This window comes from Petromyzon marinus, chromosome 11 (genome assembly GCF_048934315.1).
Source record: "Petromyzon marinus isolate PM22_M1 ecotype Great Lakes invasive population chromosome 11, UKy_Petmar_22M1.pri1.0, whole genome shotgun sequence".
NCBI classification, from domain to species: Eukaryota; Metazoa; Chordata; class Hyperoartia; order Petromyzontiformes; family Petromyzontidae; genus Petromyzon; species Petromyzon marinus.
Window position 1 is genome coordinate 2,008,747 of NC_133677.1, and position 20,034 is coordinate 2,028,780.

Here is a 20,034-nt window from a genome sequence, read left to right on the forward strand (position 1 = left end):
TTGCATCCATGCTACGTACAGTTTTAAGACATTTTAAAATCATGATTGTCATAATAAAAGCACGTAAAAAAAATCATTGCAATTTTAATCCTTACACGGACCACAACTCCTCAAGGCAACTCGACCTTAGTGCCGTAACGAAATAGCTTTTTCGGAACGGCTAAAAATGTAAAAACAAAATTTAACTGCGGCAGATTCTTATCGATCTCTGCATAGCCATTGCGGAGGCACCGGCGTTCGCTTTCCAACACGGCGGCTCCGTGACCCACGTAGCCGGCGACGTGACGCTGATTGCAGGTGGCACCCCATTAAACCGGCGCTGCTGCAGCAGACTCGCGAATAGGAGCCGAGCGTTGCCTGCCACAGGCTTTAAGTGGTGCAGGCGTGCATGCGGGCGGGAACGGTGAGATGGCAGCGGTGAGTCAGGCACACGATGTCGACATTTTTCCGTTGTATTTTTTTTCCACAATTATATTTACGATTGTGCTCTCGGTGCGGTGTCAATTAGACGATGGCATTCCCATTCGGCAATTGGCCCCGGTCCGCAGAAGACGATGTCGCAGAAATACTTCCCAAAGACGATGTCGCAGAAGAACGATGTCGCAGAAGACGATGTCGCAGAAGACGATGGCACAGAAATACTTCCCAAAGACGATGTCACAGAAGACGATGTCACAGAAGACGATGTCGCAGAAGACGATGTCGTAGAAGACGATGTCGTAGAAGACGATGTCGCAGAAATACTTCCCAAAGACGATGTCGCAGAAGACGATGTCGCAGAAGACGATGTCGCAGAAGACGATGTCTCAGAAATACTTCCCAACGACAATGTCACAGAACTACTACTTCCCAAAATCACTTCAAGGGGCCCCTCGCTTTGCATCGCTTTTATACGTCGTAGCGTTGGAATTTAACCATTACGTTGGACAAAAACCCCACGTTTAATTGTGATGGGGTTTTGTGTGTGTGTGTGTAGCTGTCGGTGACCGGGTCTAAAACCATCAACTGGCTGCGCTCGAGAACCCAGATTAATCGCAGGTGTCTACCCGGATTCTAACAAACGGATCTCAGTGGCGCCAGCTGATGTTTAATTTCTCGCGTTTAATTCGTGATTGTTTTTGGCGTTTTGCAGGATTCTTAGCTTTAACCGGCTGAGGTGCGTTCCGCAAAAGGCTTTCATGGGGCTCAAGTCACTCCGAGTACTGTGAGTTTTTTAAATATATATGTAAGATGTCTAAGATATTTAGTGAAAAACAAAATAATTATACGTGTACATATACAACCATTTATGTCTGTCGACTATCGTATGAGGGCCTCAACACTGTGCAGTTTGTAGGTGTCATTTGACCATACTTCACCACGCTGGTCAGTGCGGATTTATGAACGCGGGGCACACGGGAGCATATAAGTACGGTACAATAATAGATTTTACTGCACTGCCCTCAGCTTTCTACGATGTATCAACTCTGACAGTCAATCCACGAGGTGACCACCATATTGCAGTACAGCATTGGATTCTCGAATCCATCTGTGCAGAGCTTCGAGTGTGTAGCTACCCTCATGTGTTTAGTGGGTTTTCTCCACGTACTCTTGGTTCTTCCCAATCGAATTGGAATTGGCCAAACAGACTCTTAAGGGCACCCCCTTCTATGGAATCTCAGTGCCTTCCCCATAAACATACAAACGTCGGCATGCGGTTGGAACCGTTGGCCCAACGTTGCCGCAACGTTCCATGTTACTGGGTGAGCCTGGCTCTTTAAAACCTCGGGAATTAACACTGAACCCTAGGTGTCCTAAGTGATCTTCGGTCACCATGAGACCAAACGAAAGTGGTCCGGACCCTCACAGAAGGTCGGTAGAACTTCTCAGTGTAATTTGCGCCGTGTATTTTTCTATACAGCCGTTCGCTCGACTAACCTCGGCGCAACGTTCGCGTTGGTCTTGCGCGCACAATTTGACCGATATGTCACGAGCGGGAGAATCGGAAGCAGTGGGCGAATCGGCGCGGCGTTGCAAAACCCTCGCGACCGCGCGTTGTTCACGTCTGCACGCCTGCTGCGAAACAAAGACAAAGATCCCCCGCGTAGCCTTTACAGACTGTTGGGGCAAGCGTTGTTGGCGAGTACATATGAAGGCCGGCACGGCACACACGAGGGGGTGGGTGGCCAGCATCATGCCCGGCCTCCTTTGCCTCCCAAGTGGCGAAGTTTTTGCATGTTGCACCAGGTAAACATTCGAGGTTGAGTCGACCTAGGGGAGGTCCAGGTCCAGTTCAGATAATTGTCACTGGTGTTGCCCGTGAGCGGGAATCAAACTTGGGTCGCCGAGTTCTTAGTGAAGTGCGCTAACCACTTCACTGCCGCTCCCCGCACACACACACGCACGTGCACGTGCCATAGCAACAACATGCACACGCCTGCGTGTTCTCTGCCACAGATCCCTGCATGGGAACGACATCTCCATGGTGCCGGATGGAGCCTTTGGCGACCTGACCTCGCTCTCACACCTGTGAGTGCTGCCACGCCAACCCCTCGAAGCAGACATTCACACTCTGCGTGGGCGTGCGGGCGTACGACGTGTGTGTGCGGTGAATGATCAGATCCACCTGTGCAGAAATAAATGTGAGTGTGTTATCCCCTACCCACCCACCCGGGCCCTCTCCTTCACATGCGTGATAGGTTTTCTCCAGGTATTCCAGATTCTTCCCAAACGACAAACGCTCCGAGTCTTAAGGATCCTATAAAACGCAATGGGACACGTGCGTGCATTAGTGTGTGTATGTGTGTGCACGGGGAGCGGTGGCATAGTGGTCGGCGCACTGCGCGACAAATGTGATGACTCGAGTTCGATTCACCGCTGTCAGCCAACATCGGTGATGAGTATTTGAACTGGTTCTGGGCCTCCCCTAGGTCCATTGCAGGTTGGTTTTGGCGGCAGCGGCGTGGAGGGTGGGGGACAGCACCAATCCACGCATCACCCGCCACTGACGTTAGCCATGGCCTGGAATCGAACTCAAGTGACGTGCTCGCGCCCGCCACTTGCACCGCATTGCCGTTCCTGACGGTGACGTTGGCTCTTCGTTTTCACCGCAGGGCCCTCGGCGCCAACCCGCTGTACTGCGACTGCGCCCTGCGCTGGCTCTCCGACTGGGTAAAGGTGGGGTACAAGGAGCCGGGGATCGCTCAGTGCATCGGCCCCAGCGAGATGGAGGGCAAGCTCTTGCTCACGACGCCCTCCAAGCTCTTCGTCTGCCAAGGTATGTCTGTTTGTATGCTGAGCTTCTTTCGCACCGTACGTAGCCAACCGTGCTAATCGGAGGTGCGATGGAAGGACGACGCGAAAAGCAGTTCTCAAGAATTTAGTTTTAAATTTAGCTTTAAAGGTGCATAGCTCCAGTGGCTTCTAAATGTTTTGTCTCGTAGTCTGTGAATGTTGCCGCTTTTTGTTCCTCCAAAAGTAGGGAAACTGTGCAGAACGTAAACGAACCGACGGAATAGCGGACGGACAAACAAACCAACAATAGTGCCAGCCACGGCAAACAGCCACACCAACAGGCAAATAACGAAACCCACAGACACGTGGTGAACACAAACACATGTGGACACACGCAAGCACACTGCACAATTAAAGCCGTGAACAAGTAGGCATTTGGACCATGTGTGTGGGTTCGATCTGCCTGCCTGGTCACCCTGCCGGCAGGATAACGACTCGGCAAATCCCAGGCAGGGCCACCCTCAAAATCAGTCCTGGATAAGTAAAGAACTGATTTGGCGATGCTGCGATGGCAGTTGTGCAAAATTTTAAATAACATAATAATTACATAGAATTAATATATAGGGCCACTTCCAGAAACATCACCTTTATGTTTCATGTAAATACGTATTTCCTTTTAAGGCCACAGTGTTATTGACGAATGTGTTGAATTTCTTGGTTCATAAAGGATTATGATGTCATATATAAATGAATAAAAAGGAATTTAACAAAAATGCTACCAACAGGGGCGAGCACACAAACACACGCACCAACACATGAACGCACACACACGACGGTCCGCCCGGGAATAGGAACGCTCATCGTAACTGGCCGCCCCAGTTCTTGAGCGAGACATTTCGACCACAGGAAGAAGATTGCAGTCCTCATCGGTTCTGAGACTCGCCTCGCTCACTGTTGGCCCCGAATAGACCGGCAGTCCATCAGCGGCAGTCGGCTGCTGCCTGGAGGCAAGATTGAGGTGGACGGTTGTGTCGACATGTATACGGGCGGAGTGTGCGCCTGTGTATGTGGGTGCGCGACTGTGCATGTTGGGAGTGGCAGTGTAGCGGCGACCCAAGTTCAATTTGCCACTCACGGCCAACACCAGTGACGATTATCTGAACCAGTCCCGGGTCTCCCCTAGGTCGACTCAACCTCAAATGAGTACCTGGTGCAGTATGCAAAAAACATAGCCACTGGGGAGACAAAGGCGGTCTGGCGTGGTGCTGCTCACCCACCCACTTTGCGTACTGTGCCGGCCTCTATAGGTGCTCGCTAACAGCACTTGCTTCAACAGTGTGTTAAAGCTTTACGGGGGATCTTTGTCTTGTGGGCAGTGCTAGCAAGGTAGTTAACGCCCTGCGCTAAGAACCTGGCTAAGGCTATCATCAGTGGCGAGTGACATCTAAACTTGTTCAGCCTTACATGAGTACCTGGTACGGTGTAAAAACATTGCCACTGGGGATACAAAGGTGGCCGGGCGTGGTCCTGGCCACACCACCAGATGTGCCACGCGGAATTCGCAGGATTTACGACTCCAGGGGCATCTTTGTCTCTGTGTGTGGTTTGTCCCTTTCTGGGAACAAACAGGCTGAAAAACAAGCAAATGCTTCTGCAAAAGTGTATTTATCCTTTGTGTGAATTCCTCATTTTGGTATCCAGTGTTGCCATAGTGAATTGCCGAGCGGGCGAGCGTGTGTGTGTGTGTGGCACCGTGCCGGCCAGCTGAAGTACGGACAATCAAAAATGACATCAAGCAAAGTAATTTGCTGTGGGAATGATTTTTTTTTTCTATGATGACACAAAAAACGAAAATACGGGACTGGAAATTGAATAAAAATGTAGAAACGCAATTGTGTACGCGTGTACGCGCGAGGCAGAGACAGATAGATATTTATTTAAACTGAAATGGGGGATTGGATTTGCTTTCACACACTCCGATCTGTAGACCACGCTGTGTACAATGTCAGGTCCTCTCGATCAATGCTTTAATCAGGCCCTGCCTCACAGCTCTTGCCAAGGGCCGGTTGCGAGGACTTGCTGCTGTGTCCACAGCAGTGCTCTTACAAAGCGTGCACCACTACGTCATGTTTTAGATCATTCTTGAGAGATGAGTTTTATAGCATTGAAGAGATGTAAAGATAATGAATCTAATTAATGAAACAAAAAAAGAGTTGGGACACGGATTATTATGAATAATGGGATTTAGGAATGTGGGCTTTTACAGCAATATCTAATTACAGTGCCATTTATTTACAATGGGCACTCCGGTGTGGTGTCTGCATCCGACCCTGTGGTGCGGCGAGCACCACGGCCGCACGTGGCGGCCTTCGTCGGCGGTCGCCAACGGCGCTCGCCCAGATGGTCTCGGGTGGACGCTACGCTTGGCAGTGGGTGGGTGTTGATCTTCGTCTCTGGTGCAGGGCCTCCACCGGACGTGGCCATCCTGGCCAAGTGCAGCCCGTGCCTGTCGGAGCCCTGCAAGAACAAGGGCATGTGCAGCGCGGACCCCGTCGACTACTACCGCTGCACCTGCCCCTACGGATACAAGGTACGGCGGCTCGCCGCAGCCAACGCTCCGTCGCGGCGACACGGGAGAGAGAATTCCCACGGCCGGCACACGTGCTGCGTCCGGCGTCGAACGGAAACGCGCGCGTGACCTCGCCTAGCGTCGTTGGGGGCGCGATGCAACGAGCGTAGAGGGCAAAACTAAAAAAAACTGTCAACGCGTTCGTCGAGAGGGGACGCGCGCGAGGTGACGGCCCCTCGTTTCGTAGCAGAGAGGCCGGAGAGGCCGAGTGCGTCACACGTCATCACGCAGCAGTCACGCGGCATCACGCGGCAGTCGCGAGCTGTGCAAGAGAGACTTGCGGTTCACACCTTTGGCGTGGCTGTAGCTCAGACCCACAGCCACGCACAGTGGCAGCAGGAAGCTCGTAGGGAACCTCCTCAAGCCGTCGTCGAGGTGTGCGCGTGCTCCAGCATCGCGTCGAGTCACCGACTCTCCGTGTCATCCCAGTACCCCCTCACTCGTACCCCTCACTGTGCTGCTGTCCATGTCAATTGATGCACTGCTCGGATTTTGTTCTGTAGCCGCCACATCGATAAGTTGCCCGCCATTCGGGAATAATTTTTTTCCAAAAAGAACTACATCCTCATCTACATTTGATTGAACTCTTTTTATACCAATATGCACGCGTGTGTTAGTGCAGTGTACAGGGACCAGTGGCAGAGTGGTTCGTGCACCACGCTACAAAACCGAGAGCCCGAGTTTGAGTCCGGGCTATGACTAAAATGCGTGGCTAGTGATATCTGTGGACCACACTGTGAGCCAGGAGACCTGAGTTCCACTCTTGGCCATGGCAAGCATCAGTGGCGAGCAAAGTCTGAACCCTTCCTGGGCCTAAACCTCGCTGCCAACCTGCGCTGACCAGCGTGGTGAAGCATGGTCAAACAACCCTCATAAACCAACACGGTGTGAAGAGAACTTTGTCCAACAGTGGATTGACAAAAGCTGTCAACTATTATTACTTAGCATCTCGACACGGTGGCTAGGAGATGTTTACTACCTCGCCTGGTATGCAGGAGGTCGTGGATTCGATCCCGACCCTGATGCCTGTATATTTGAAGTTTGAATGTTCTCTCTCTGCCCGTGGTCGTGTAGATTTTTCTCCGGGTTCTCCTGTTTTTCCCTCCACATTTAGAATCAACGTCACTTTGTTGAGCTGTCATATATGGCCAGGTCGCTTCTGAAAAAGAGCCGTACAGCTCAGTGGGCCTTACCTGGTTAAATAAAAAATAAATAGTTTAGTTTAGTTTAAAGCATATTACACGTGCGCCCGATGAAGAAACCCAATCTTTGTTTAAAGTAACCCTGTCTGTGTGAGCACCTTTTCGCCTGCTGACCTCATATCCTTCACTAACAAAGAGACCCCCCCCCCTCACCCTGCCCCTCCCTCTTTTCAGTGCCTTTTCAAAGGGGGAATAAACGCACGCACAATGCAGGTACATGAAACAACCAAAAACATTCCGGTCCACGCAAAATACAAAAGCGTGGGCCAAAAACGCCACCGAGCGACGTGAATGGGGGCTGTTGTCGCGCGCGTTTATTATCCGGCAGCGGCGGCGGTGGTGGCGGTAGCGGCAGCCGCCATGGCATTCTGCGCCGCTCTTTTGATTAACGACGCCTCTCGCGCGTCGTTCCGGTCGGGCCGCTCGCGTTTGGCCGTTTTGGAGCCGCGGGGAACTCCGTGCCGCCGCTGCCGCCCCGTTGGCGGTAATGCGGGGAGGAATCCGACTCGCCTGACCCGGCCCGCTCTGAAAGGCGCGGCCGGCTAATGGAGCACCCTGGGAACGCGTTGGGGGCCCCTTGGCGGGTGCTGATGGCCGCGGGGGGTTTTTGTCGCCCCAGGTTTGTTGGGGGGGGGGGGCGGGAGCGCGATCTTCGATTGGCCGATTTGAGTTTCACGCGGTCGACGAGGTGTCGGAGGTCTCACTTGAGCACAAGAAGTTGCAGTTTTTTTTCTGTTTGCCCTCCCCCCAGGGAATGACTCTCCTAAAATAGAAGAAATATTTAAATAATATCATTGCCCATTGGTGTTTGTGACAATCTGCTTGATTTTTTTTCTGTCCATCTACGTGCGTCTGTCTCCTTGTTTCTCTCTGTGCGCTGTAATGTCTTGGTATCGCATCTTATTTTTGTTTTGTGTGTCTGTCTTATCTGTATGTCGCTGTCTTCATTTGTCTCGCTCGGTGTCTTTCTCTCTCCATGTGTCTCCCTCCCTGTCTGCCTACATCTCTCTCTCTCCATGTCCATCTCCGTCTGTCTCCATTTCTCTCGCTGTCCTGAAGCCAAACTTCATTTTCATTATAAAGTCACGCTCGTTTCTACATGGCTTCACCGAAAGAACCAAAGAGTGAACCACAATATCTTGCTGATCGCATCATGGACCATAAACAATCACACAAACTCCGGTCATCCTCGCAGCAGCAGCTCTTGGCTCGCCATCGAACCAAGATCGTCACCGCATCGCGCACTTTCAGACGGCTTCTGTGGCCGTCTGGAACGATCTTCCTTCCGATATTAGGAAGCCACTGGAGCTATGTACTTTTAAATAATCTAGATTGAAAACGAATTTCTTTGGAACTGCTTTTTGTGTTAAGTTTGTTGTCCTTCCCCCGCACCTCCGATCAGCACGGTTGACTACGTACGGTGCGAAAGAAGTTCAACAAACATAAATTAGCCGACCCTGAGCCCAGCACCCATTTTGCCCTGACTTTTTTTCTCATTAACCAAACAGCCCAGAACGCGCAACCTGGGCACACACAATCCTAGGTACATTTAGTGTCTATGAGTTAAATAACTATTTGTGCCGATTACATCTTCCGTTGAGGTGTATTTAAGTAATCTTTTTTTCCCGCCGGCTTTAACGGCCAAAGTGCCGTGGCTGAGGAAGCGCACGGCAATCAGTCGCGTCCCGTCGCGGTCTGCGCCGGCACCCTCGAGAGAGGTCAACAGCTGATCGACGGATAATCGCCTGGTCGTGGTCGCGGACGTGGTTGCGGTTGTTGTGCTTACCCCCCCCCCCCCCGGAGTCTTCTCAGGCCACGTTGACGACTCGCACGGGCCGAGGCCAGCCTCCCAGTATACCCCGGGACCGCACGCCGAAGCGCCGAAGCGATTGATACGGCAATTAGAATCGGCGCGTACTGCTCGTTGGATGCGTGCTGCGAACTGCGTGCACGCTCCGTGTCAATTATTCCTCGATGCGTGCAGATTTTATATTTAGGCTAACGGATCGAGCCAAAGCCCATACATGAGACAAGATGAATTGGGTATACGACAAAGGAGGCCGAAATGGCCACGAATTTTGCCTCTAGAGTTGGTGGACTAAAACAAGGCTACGTGTGGCCACGTCACGAGCCACGCACGGCGGGATTAGGAGTGATCTTCACAATCGTGCCGTTCGCTGCCGATAAATCACCTTTTTGGGTGTATCATTACTCTCACTTTGTAACCGCTGATGTACGTGCGCCGTACACACAACACGGGGTTGGGAAAGTTGCTTTTAGCACTGTGATGATTGATCGCGGGGAGTAGCTGACTTCACCCGGCTCTCCGTTTCCGAGTCTCACTCAGCGCTTTTGACCCGACGGGGTGAATGAGGAGGGTGAGCTGTTTTCCCCATGAGTTCGGCGGCGATGAGAGCGCCTCTCTCCCCTTCAGCTACCAGCATCGTAGATCGCACAACTTTTGATTCGGCGCTCATTCATGCAGCGGCACGGCGACCGGCTCGGGTAGGACTGTAAATTAAAAAACACACCGGCAAGCCAGTATGTTTTATAAAAAATTTTAGCCCGCTGGCCAGGATTGGGCAAAAAAAGTATCACCTGACCATGCTCAAGAAATGTTCACGCGTGCGGAAATGCGCGTACGCACGTGCGTACAGACGTCTGTGTGTACACGTTCGGGGCAAGCACGAACACCTACACTGCTCTTACGTCACATGCGTGCGGCAGTCACGCTGATGCGTATAATTATATAATTATTATGTTTTATTCAAAACGCATTTTCTTTGTATTTCAGTGTCAATATTTCCCCGAAACCTTTGCAGATATGGGCATTACCATTAATGAGCTCCGTGCTACTTGTCTTTTTATCGGGCCAGGTGGCTCAGCGGTAGAGTGAAAGGCTCGCAACTGGATGGTTGCGAGTTCAAGTCCTGCGATTGGCGGTTGACTCAGCCCATTAACCCTCCAGGGTTGTTAAAAATGAGTACCACTTTGTGGAGAATTCGACACTGGTCGTCTTGCGGATGAACTCTCCCCACCGTCACAGGAATGTGGAATTTCCCCTTGACCGGCTCAGGGCTGTAAACAGGAGATGTGCGCTGCCTCGATGCGCATTAGAGCAAGAAAATCACCGTGACTGGACTCGTGGGTACGTTTAGTGGTCATTGGTTTTGGGGGTTTTGTAGTTTTTATGAAAACCTGAGAAGCGTCGGCTCGGCCAGACGAACACGTGGACAGACTTGCCGACGTAACATTTCTTGAGTGTAGCAAAAAGTGGCCAGCGAGTAACCAATCGACCGCCTTAAGGCGGAATAATAAACTTCCGACTGCAGCACGACTGCGATCATGAAACAAAACAAAAAAACTCATCACCGCTTTGGAAGTGGCCCTCCAGATGGAAGCGGGTTTGAAAACGGCAGAAACGTTATCCTGGCGGCCGTAGCGAAGCATCGGTCGCAATTACGGCTCTTATTAGCGAGCGCCAGCGGAAGGATATTGTGTTGCGCTTGCGCCGCATTAGCGTTTAAATGGCCCGGTTGATGGCTGGCAATTTGTTCAACCGTTTCAGGGGTCGCAGATCCTAAAAGGGCACTGATCATCAACGAAACCCTAAACCTATTCATGTCGCGTTACGCGATCCCGGAGACCCCCTTTGGCTTGGTGTAATTTCCAACGGCAAGGCTCATGGCCGCACGGGTGCCCCTTTCGTCCTGTAATGCGCGTATGTACGTATGTTGTCCCTTTCTATTTCACCGTACGTAGCCAACCGTGGTAATTGGAGGTGCATAATGAGGCACCGCACGTCGCAATCGGGGGGTGGGTCATACCCCCGTTTACGTTTTTTTTGTTGTCAAAGTTGTCGCGGGCATTAATGGGACGGAAATTGCCCGACAGCGGATTGCGGTGCCATTCATGTGTCTGCGAGGGTGCCTTCTTGTTGAAGTAATGCTGGTGAACACTGTTGCAAACAGTAGTTGCAAATTACCAAGGTGGTGGTGTGTTATGACCATTGAATCAAAAGCCTGGGCCTACATCTGTTTAAGTCTGCGATGATCTTGAGAACTTCGTGTTGAGAGAAACCTCTGCGTGGTCTTACTTTGCATGCCAGCGGTGAGGTTTAGAGTTGCCACCTGCCCTGATTTTCCCGGGATCGTCCTCTTGTTGAGGTAGCTGCGGGGGACATTGAGAGTGTCAATGTGTGTCAGCTGCATAGCAATCCATACACCTCAATACAATGCATTTCACGTGCAGTTTTCCCCCTCTTCTGCTATTGTAAAATATTGTCCTGAACTCCGCGATATCCCCCGACGTTTTGCAAATCAGAAGTGGCAACGCCAGGCGGGGTGCGTAGGGCCCACCGCTAACTGGGGCATCACATGGAAGCCAAAGCTTGGCGGTGGTGGGGTGGGATGGGGTAGAGAGCCGGGGCCAGAGGTCGCGACATGGGAAGTGTTTATTTGACAGCGGGCAGTTGGCGGCACTTCCTCCCACGTTACCGCCACTCAAAGGTCGGGGGGGGGGGGGCGCTTTCGTTCCACCAATCAACGCCGACCGCTGGGAGGTTTTTTGCTAAAAAATTTTTGTTCAACTAAAAACGATGACGGAGAAGAAAAATGGTCACTTTCGGGGCCACTAGATCTCGTATGGCGAATCGCGAGCTAGGCAGATCGTACCGGCGTGGAATACGGGCAAGCGATGCTGGACACGTGCGCTCGAAGCAAAATGCGTGTTTGCATTAAAATGCAAATCAATTTATAACATTTTTGACATGCGTTTTTCTGGATTTTGTTGTTGTTATTCTGTCTCTCACTGTTCAAATAAACCTAACATTAAAATTATAGACTGATCATTTCTCTGTCAGTGGGCAAACGTACAAAATCAGCAGGGGATCAAATACTTTTTTTCCCTCACTGTATATGTTGAACTTAAATCGCACCATACATAGCCAATCGTGCTAAATAGAGGAAATCCTGTGCCCCCCCCCCCCTTCGTTTGCCTCGCAGGGTCAAGACTGCGACACGCCGATCAACGCGTGCGTCACCGGACCCTGTCACAACGGGGGCACCTGCAACCTGCAGGACGGGCGAGACGACCGATTCTGGTGAGAGATGGGGCCTCACCCGCAGGGAGGACGCCAGCGGCTTGTCCGTTGCTCGAGAAGTAGGAGGCAAAACTCGGCGCTTAATTCGAAAGCGGAATGCAACCATGCGTGTTGAGCGGCTTTGCATTTTACCTCAATTTAATTAAAACTTTTTTTTTATATCCTGCGTTAAACTGTAAGTATTTCTTTTATTTTACCAGGTAAGGCCCACTGAGCTCTTAGTGCTTTTTCAGAAGCGACCTGGCCACAAATCATAGCTCAACAAAGTGGCATATCGTGTGGACATTTATAGCTGCCAAATGCTCTCAGCACATGTTTATAAATGTGGAGGGAAAATCCGGAGGATGCGGAGAAAAATCCACGTGACTACAGGGAGAACATGAAAACTCCATATATACAGGGTGCTTAAAAACAATGTTAACACTTCCGAGAATTTGCAACAATACCACAAGAAACGTGCCTCCGAGCTCTGGAGACCACTTGGAAAAGATTCCAGGCCACGTGTTGACAATGATGGTGAACAGGTGGAGACTTTTTGAAGCTATTAACATTATATTTGTTATGATGTTACAGTGTATTATCCGTTCTTTTGTCATGAAAAGAAAGTCCCATATCAGTGTTAAAAAAAAAATTTAAGCACCCTGTATATGCATGAGGATCGGGATAGAACCCATGACCTCCTGAATACCAGGCGAGGGAGTTAACACCTCACCACCGCGTTGCTGCCGCGGTCACTTAGACACTGGGCCGGCAATGCGCTGAGACCTGTCCGGGCCAAAGAGGCCAAGTCCCCACGGTAGCCGAGCTCTGGGCACACTCAGCACAAAAAACAAACAAGAAACCGGACCACGTTTGTCATTAGCACAGTCTGCTCGTGGAAGAAGAAAAAAAAACATATTAGTCGGTTGAGGTTTTGACCAATGGCTCTTGTTCAGAATATAAGACGGGGCAAGAGAGATTGGCCGTGTTATTGCTGGGGATCACACTCTACACTTGCGGTGCTTTAAAGACTTTGACGAGAGATCGATCACGATTCCCAGGCAGTTCTACAAACATATGGAAGGAGCTCTCTTCATAGATTTACCACGTTTCTGGGAGGCTGAACTGGAACACGTGTCGACCCTGCCCACTCCTCAATAGCCACGACCCCCACCAAACCACTATTCCTGCCCACACTGCGAATGGCACATTATTTTTTTTCTTCACACGTGCAAGTCTGATCTATAGTGCCCCATCTGCATATCGCGTGAGCCTCATTTGAATATCGAGCATGGGGAACAGCCAAACCTGTTGTGCAGCTGCTCCTGGGCTGCTCCAGAGCCAGCAGAGCCCATTTGGTGGTGGTGGAAACAAGGCATTAACCTCTGGCCCCCAGCACGACCCTGGAATATTGACCTCAACATCAGCACAGAACCCACCCATAACGCCAATTCAAACCGTAACCCAAACATGAACCCTCGTGTGCATCTAAACGCAGCCTAACCATAGCCCCATGCCTCGCCCTCCTGAGTCTTGCCAAACTTCCAAGTCACATCGTGTCATGCACAATCGTGCTTGTGGCCCCATAAGCTTCACTTAGAACTTTAGAAGTGCCATCTAAGTACGCTCCTAACCCCACTCCGAACTCCTAACCCTAGCACCATGCACGGCACTGCATCTAACCCCGGGCCCAAAAGCAATCCCGGTTCTTTCCCTTCCCCCACCCCCCCCAGCCGCCAGCCGTAATCCTAACTCTTACACCAGCAGCTTTCTGTCTCCGGGTAATCCCCCTGCGATTTGTGAGTTCAGCGAGTAGGTGAGGGGGGCACCTTTCGAGCGCTGCTGAAAAGGCAGGCGCTCGTGCGCTTTAAATCTGGAAACCGTGCGCGCAAAAAGGGGCGATCCATTCCCATTGCAATTTTTTTTCACTCCTGGGTAAAACCGTTTTTTTTTATATCGGCAGCGTCGCCCATCGCGGTAAAAACAAATTCCTCGCACGAAAAAAATCGACTTTGAAACCCGATAGCAATTGTATCGACTTGCACGTTTGTTGATGTTTACGGAAGAAGCCACTTTGAAAGGTCCTCGACGGGGATCGTCCGGAGGGGGAGGGGGGTGGAGGTGTTGACGCGCCGCCGATTGGCGGCGAGGGTGCCATAACCGCTGTGCTGGTGGCAGTGGAAGCGGCACCTGCCAGGTTCGGCTGGGTACCACGGTGGCGAGATGTTAACTGCCTCGCCCGTATACAGGAGGTCGTTGGTTCGATCCTCACCCTGACGTCCGTATTTTTGGAGTCTGCGTGTCTCTCCCATCTGTGGTCACGTAGATTTTTCTCCGGGTCCTCCGGTTTTTCCCGGCACATTTTCGAAGCATGCGTTTATTTTTAAGCAGTGTTTCACTGCTTTAAATTCCCACGTGATAATCCACTTCATTGAGCGATCATTTGTAGCCAGGTCGCTTCTGAAAAAGAGCTGAATAGTTCAGTGGGCCTTACCTGACAAAATAAAAAATATTTTTTATAGTTTAGTTTTAACTCCCCCCGCCCAACCCACCACCTGCAGCTCTCCACCTGTTTCCCGCCATGACCACTACCACCACCACTTCCATAACTACCACTATTACCATCACCACTATCATCATAATCATCACCGCCACCAGAACCATTGTCACCAACACCACCACCACAGCCGCCATCGCTACAACAACCACCACCGCTACAACAACCACCACCTAAAGCATCGCCACTGCCACCACAGCCACTATTATCACCATTTTTATCATCATCGCGACCGCCACCACTACCACCACCGCCTCCGCCACTCCCTGCAGACTCCCCCTCCTCCGCCCTGACCCGCTTGCCCTCTGCCAGGTGCGCTTGTGCCGACGGCTTTGAGGGAGACCGGTGCGAGGTGAACATCGACGACTGCGAAGACAACGACTGTGAGAACAACTCCACCTGTGTGGACGGCATCAACAACTACACCTGCCTGTGCACGCACGAGTACACAGGTGAGCGTGGGGTGGGGGGGCGGAGGGGGAGAGTGGAGTGACGAGACGTGAATGCGATTGTGCGCGCTAACAACCCCGTGCGAGGGACACAGCAAAGACAAAGTTCCCCCGTGTAGCCTTGACTGACTGTCGGGACAAGGGCTGTCAGCGAGCACCCAGACGTACGCGCACACGGGCGGTGACGCGTTTCGTCGCCTGCTGCAGAGGTTCGTCCCGATTAATACTGCGCTGGTGTGGTGCTAGCCGTAAAACAAACACCACAAATACCACACGACGTCCACTTTGAGCGTAGTGGGACGTTCAAAGATCCCCGCGATCTCACTCGTGAAGGGCAGGCCACTGCGTGTGCAGGCGTCGGAGAACAAACATGGCAAAGTTGAGAAATTAAACGGCAAATTACCCATTCGTAATCTCCGTAGCAACGCAAACGTGGCAGGACCCTCCTTGTAAAAGAGTCGCGAGACTTGGTGAGGCTTTTGTGCGCGAACACGTGAGATAAAAAAACAACAACATATAAATAGACACACACACACACCTATCACACACATAAATACATATACTCGCACGTAATTATATACTCTACACACGTAATGTATCTAAAATATATGCGTAAGCACCCTAATGCTGACAAAAAAAATACTTAAGCCGTGGAACAAGAGCACAGTTGCACTCACACTGGGAGGTGCAGCCCAATGCAATTGTATACATTGCGGGGAGCTTCAGACATGCGGATTGTATCGTCGGTAATTTGAAAATAAAATCAAATCAGGTCGACAAGCTTTACCGCAAACACACACATCAATCGGTCCTCGGGCATCGGCACAATCACGTGAGCTGGCAACTCGTCGCTAGCAGACTAAATTTTATTATTTTAAAAGCGAAACTCTTTTTATTTTACCAGGTAAGGCCCACTGAGCTATATAGGTATTTTTCAGAAGTGACCTGGCTATCACAAATGATGGTGCAACGGAAGTGGCTTACGTGGAAATATAAACCAGCCAAATACTGTAAGCGCAAGTTTCTAAACGTGGGAGGGAAAAACCACAGGACCCGGAGAAAAATCCACGTGACAACGGGGAGAGAGACACGCAAGCTCCAAATATACAGGCATCCTCCTACATACCAGGCGAGGGAGTTAACATCTCGGCACCACGGCGGCATGGGACGCATCGTGGCTGCGGGAAGGAGGTGGGCGAAGTCGTGTTATGGCCAGCGCTCGTGACCCCCGCGGCCGCGTGAAAGGACGTGACGTTTTAATGCGCTTACGGAATGCCAATTAGCCCTCGCTCTCGTGCCTCGCGGTCAAGACGGGGCCGGCATCTTGAGCCGCGTCGAGATTTTCCCGAGCGTGTGAGCGGGAGGGACTTGTTTCCCCTGATCCCTTCGGCGTGAGTTGCGGGCGGGGGGCTAGGGGCGGGGTGGCGTGGTTGGGTGTCATTCGTGATGAGCTGAGATTTTCGGCATTGTTTTTTTAATCATTTCAATTATTGCGATTGTGCAATTGGCGCTCTGGCTCGAGACGAAGAATCTGTTTGGAACTTTCACAGATGTGTGGTTAGAGGATGACCTGTGGAATAAAATATGATGGAACTAATTCGTAGATCCCTTTTAAGTTTTATCCGCAACTCAGGAGCGCATTTTTCCATGCACCGTGTTCGAGAGTCGTCCGTCGCCTGGTAGTAAATCCAATACATGTTTTTTTTTTATTCTCAATGCTGGGTTTTTGCCAGACTAAGTGAAAAAACTGATTTAATGTGAGACATATGTCTTTTGTACAGTCACCATCGGTGCCCAGGCTTAGACCGACCATCAACGCACTTGAGAACCCGGTTTAAAGACAAGGAGCCGAAACGTGGATCCCAATCCAGGCTCAGTTTGTCTCTGTACACGTCCAGCTAGCGCGGTTGGCTGCGTGCGGTGCGAGAGAAGTTCAACGCACGTACGTGCGTAACACCGAGCCGCACGTTCACCTCACATTCTTTACGGCTTTCGTTTAAGTCAGCGTTCGACACATTATTCTGGAATATAGGTGGGCCCCTTGCTGGGCTGTTTTGACGAAACCCATTTACCGGCACTTCACAGCTCGATTCGCGAGTCGCTCCTGTTCGCCCGACGCTTATTTACGCGCCGACGTATTTACCTTCAGATTTCTGCGTGGGGGTGGTAGTGGATTTCGCATTTTTTTTCTCTCTCTCTCTCTCTCTTTTCACGCGGAAAAAAAAAATTAGTTTTCCTCACGTCCGAAATCGTCGCGCTGGGCTTGCACCTGCCATGGTTTCCGAGCAGGACGTAATTTTTTTTTTATATTGTGAGGTAAGAAAAAAAATCTTCACGGGACTTCCCGCCCCCCACCCCCCCCCGTGGATTTTTCATTTTTCTAATGGCTGCTTGCGCCGATCCGTTTAGCCCCGAGGCTGTGCAAGCAAAAGGTGCTCCAAGCGGGCACCAGGGGTGGGCGAATGTTTAGCCAAAACACACAGTTTAACAAAACACAACAATTAAAATGTTTTTTTTTTTAAACCTTTCCACTGCACGCAGCTCAGCAGCTGTTTTTAGTGCAGTGCGAGTCTAAAGACTATGTAATGCAAAAAATGCGTGCACGCCCGGAATGCGCGGGTATTTATTTTGAATATTATACACAAGACGTAACCTCATTATCGTATCGGATTGGCTTTAAGAAGTCTCAGGGTGGCTTAACCGTTGCTCGAATGTATTTTAGATATCACATGAAGGGACTGTCAAGCGAGTGTATCTTGAGAAAGCACAATTATGGCAAATTTAGCGCAGATTCATTAAATTTCATGCCTTGGTTGTCAGGTGCCACGGCACATTGCGCACCATTCCCATACTGCCAGGAACCGCCGCGGGGAGGAGGCGTTCGCTCTCCCGCTCTCTCCACCCGCTCTCTCTCCCTCCCGCTCTCTCCACCCGCCCTCTCTCCACCCGGTCTCTCTCCACCCGCTCTCTCTCCCTCCCACTCTCTCCACTCGCTGTCTCTCCACCCGCTCTCTCTCCACCCGCTCTCTCTCCACCCGCTCTCTCTCCACCCGCTCTCCGTCCACCCGCTCTCTCTCCCTCCCGCTCTCTCTCCACCCGCTCTCTCTCCACCCACTCTCTCTCCACCCGCTCTCCGTCCACCCGCTCTCTCTCCCTCCCGCTCTCTCTCCACCCGCTGTCTCTCCACCCGCTCTCTCTCCACCCGGTCTCTCTCCACCCGCTCTCTCTCCACCCGCTCTCCGTCCACCCGCTCCCTCTCCCTCCCGCTCTCTCTCCACCCGCTCTCTCTCCACCCGCTCTCTCTCCACCCGCTCTCCGTCCACCCGCGCTCTCTCTCCCTCCCGCTCTCTCTCCACCCACTCCCTCTCCACCCGCTCTCTCTCCACCCGCTCTCTCTCCACCCACTCTCTCTCCACCCGCTCTCCGTCCACCCGCTGTCTCTCCACCCGCTCTCTCTCCACTCGCTCTCTCTCCACCCGCTCTCTCTCCACCCGCTCTCCGTCCACCCGCTCTCTCTCCCTCCCACTCTCTCTCCACCCGCTGTCTCTCCACCCGCTCTCTCTCCACCCGCTCTCTCTCCACCCGCTCTCCGTCCACCCGCTCTCTCTCCCTCCCACTCTCTCTCCACCCGCTCTCTCTCCACCCGCTCTCTCTCCACCCACTCTCTCTCCACCCGCTCTCCGTCCACCCGCTGTCTCTCCACCCGCTCTCTCTCCACCCGCTCTCTCTCCACCCGCTCTCCGTCCACCCACTCTCTCTCTCTCCCGCTCTCTCTCCCTCCCGCTCTCTTGCCCACTCGGCCGCCCGCTCTCTCTCCACCCGCTCTCTCTCCTCCCGCTGTCTCTCTACCCGTTATCTCTCTCCCACCCGCTCGCCCACCCGCCCGCCCGCCCGCTCTCTCTCCCATTCGCTCGCCTGCCCACCCACTCTCTCCCACTCACCCACTCAGTCGCCCGCTCTCTCTCCCACCCGCACGCTCTCTCTCCCACGCGCTCACTCGCCCACCCGCTAACTCACTCACCCACGATTGCTGGCTGCTCAGCTGTATCAACACAATGGTCGTGCATGGGCTATTGGACTATTGGACTCGCATGCGCGCCGTCTGTGCTGCTGCTGCTTCCGCACGCACGCACAGCCCACGGCGCATGCAGTGCACGTGGGAGGGCCGCATCGCGCCCCAAGATGTTTCTGTTCATCCGCGTTCCGCGCTCCTATTTCTAGACCTAACAGCTGTCGGTTCACGATAATATTTGTTTTACGGTCAAAGGTGCCTTCGCCGCCAAGTGCGTAAATTTATTGACGCATTAAACCGGATTGGAGCTCCCTTGGAAACGTCGATCCGCATTTTTACGCTACCCCTCTAGAAACGGTTAATGGCAGTGAGTTTTTTAAACAAACATGAGAAGTGTAAAGTTTTTGTGCTTATAACTAGGCCAAAAAAACCATTTAGATGTTGTTTTTGTAACCTTTTTTCAACCAGGAGATGAAATAAACCGCACTGAGGTGCGTGAAACGGCGTGGCCTTTTTTGCAAAGGTGATGTTTTAAATACACTTCAAATATAGACAAAAAAAATTGTGATTCATTAATACAATACAGCGTGAATAAGACAGGAAAAAGAAAAGGCTTAAATCTCTTAAAATTGCAAATCTATAAAACGTGTAATATAACTTTAGGAATTAGAAAGTGACAAAATTAAGCAAGTAGAGGAAATAGAGAGAATTGTACAAATTGTGAGATAGAAATAACCCCCTGGCTGTGGCCATCGGGAAACCTGAAAGCAAAGGGAGCCAATCAAAACATTGACAGACGTTGACACGGTGCGTACTCTCACGCGTTTCCTCCAAGTTTGGGCATGGTCGGGGATACATTCACTCTGTACCTCGTAAATTTAGTGACGTTTGC

General features: G+C 51.6%; 1 protein-coding gene across 4 annotated transcripts in view; it reads left to right on the forward strand.

Annotated features, from left to right (window-relative positions):
• Positions 1–20,034, forward strand: part of LOC116941376 (slit homolog 2 protein-like) — a 258,451-nt gene that overhangs the window by 209,166 nt on the left and 29,251 nt on the right. For all 4 annotated transcript variants that reach the window (XM_032952435.2, XM_032952436.2, XM_032952437.2 and 1 more), the window contains 6 exons: positions 1,133–1,204; positions 2,437–2,508; positions 3,093–3,256; positions 5,676–5,803; positions 12,048–12,145; positions 14,994–15,133. In XM_032952435.2, coding sequence (XP_032808326.2) covers positions 1,133–1,204; positions 2,437–2,508; positions 3,093–3,256; positions 5,676–5,803; positions 12,048–12,145; positions 14,994–15,133 — 674 coding nt within the window. The remainder of the gene's footprint in view (positions 1–1,132; positions 1,205–2,436; positions 2,509–3,092; positions 3,257–5,675; positions 5,804–12,047; positions 12,146–14,993; positions 15,134–20,034) is intronic.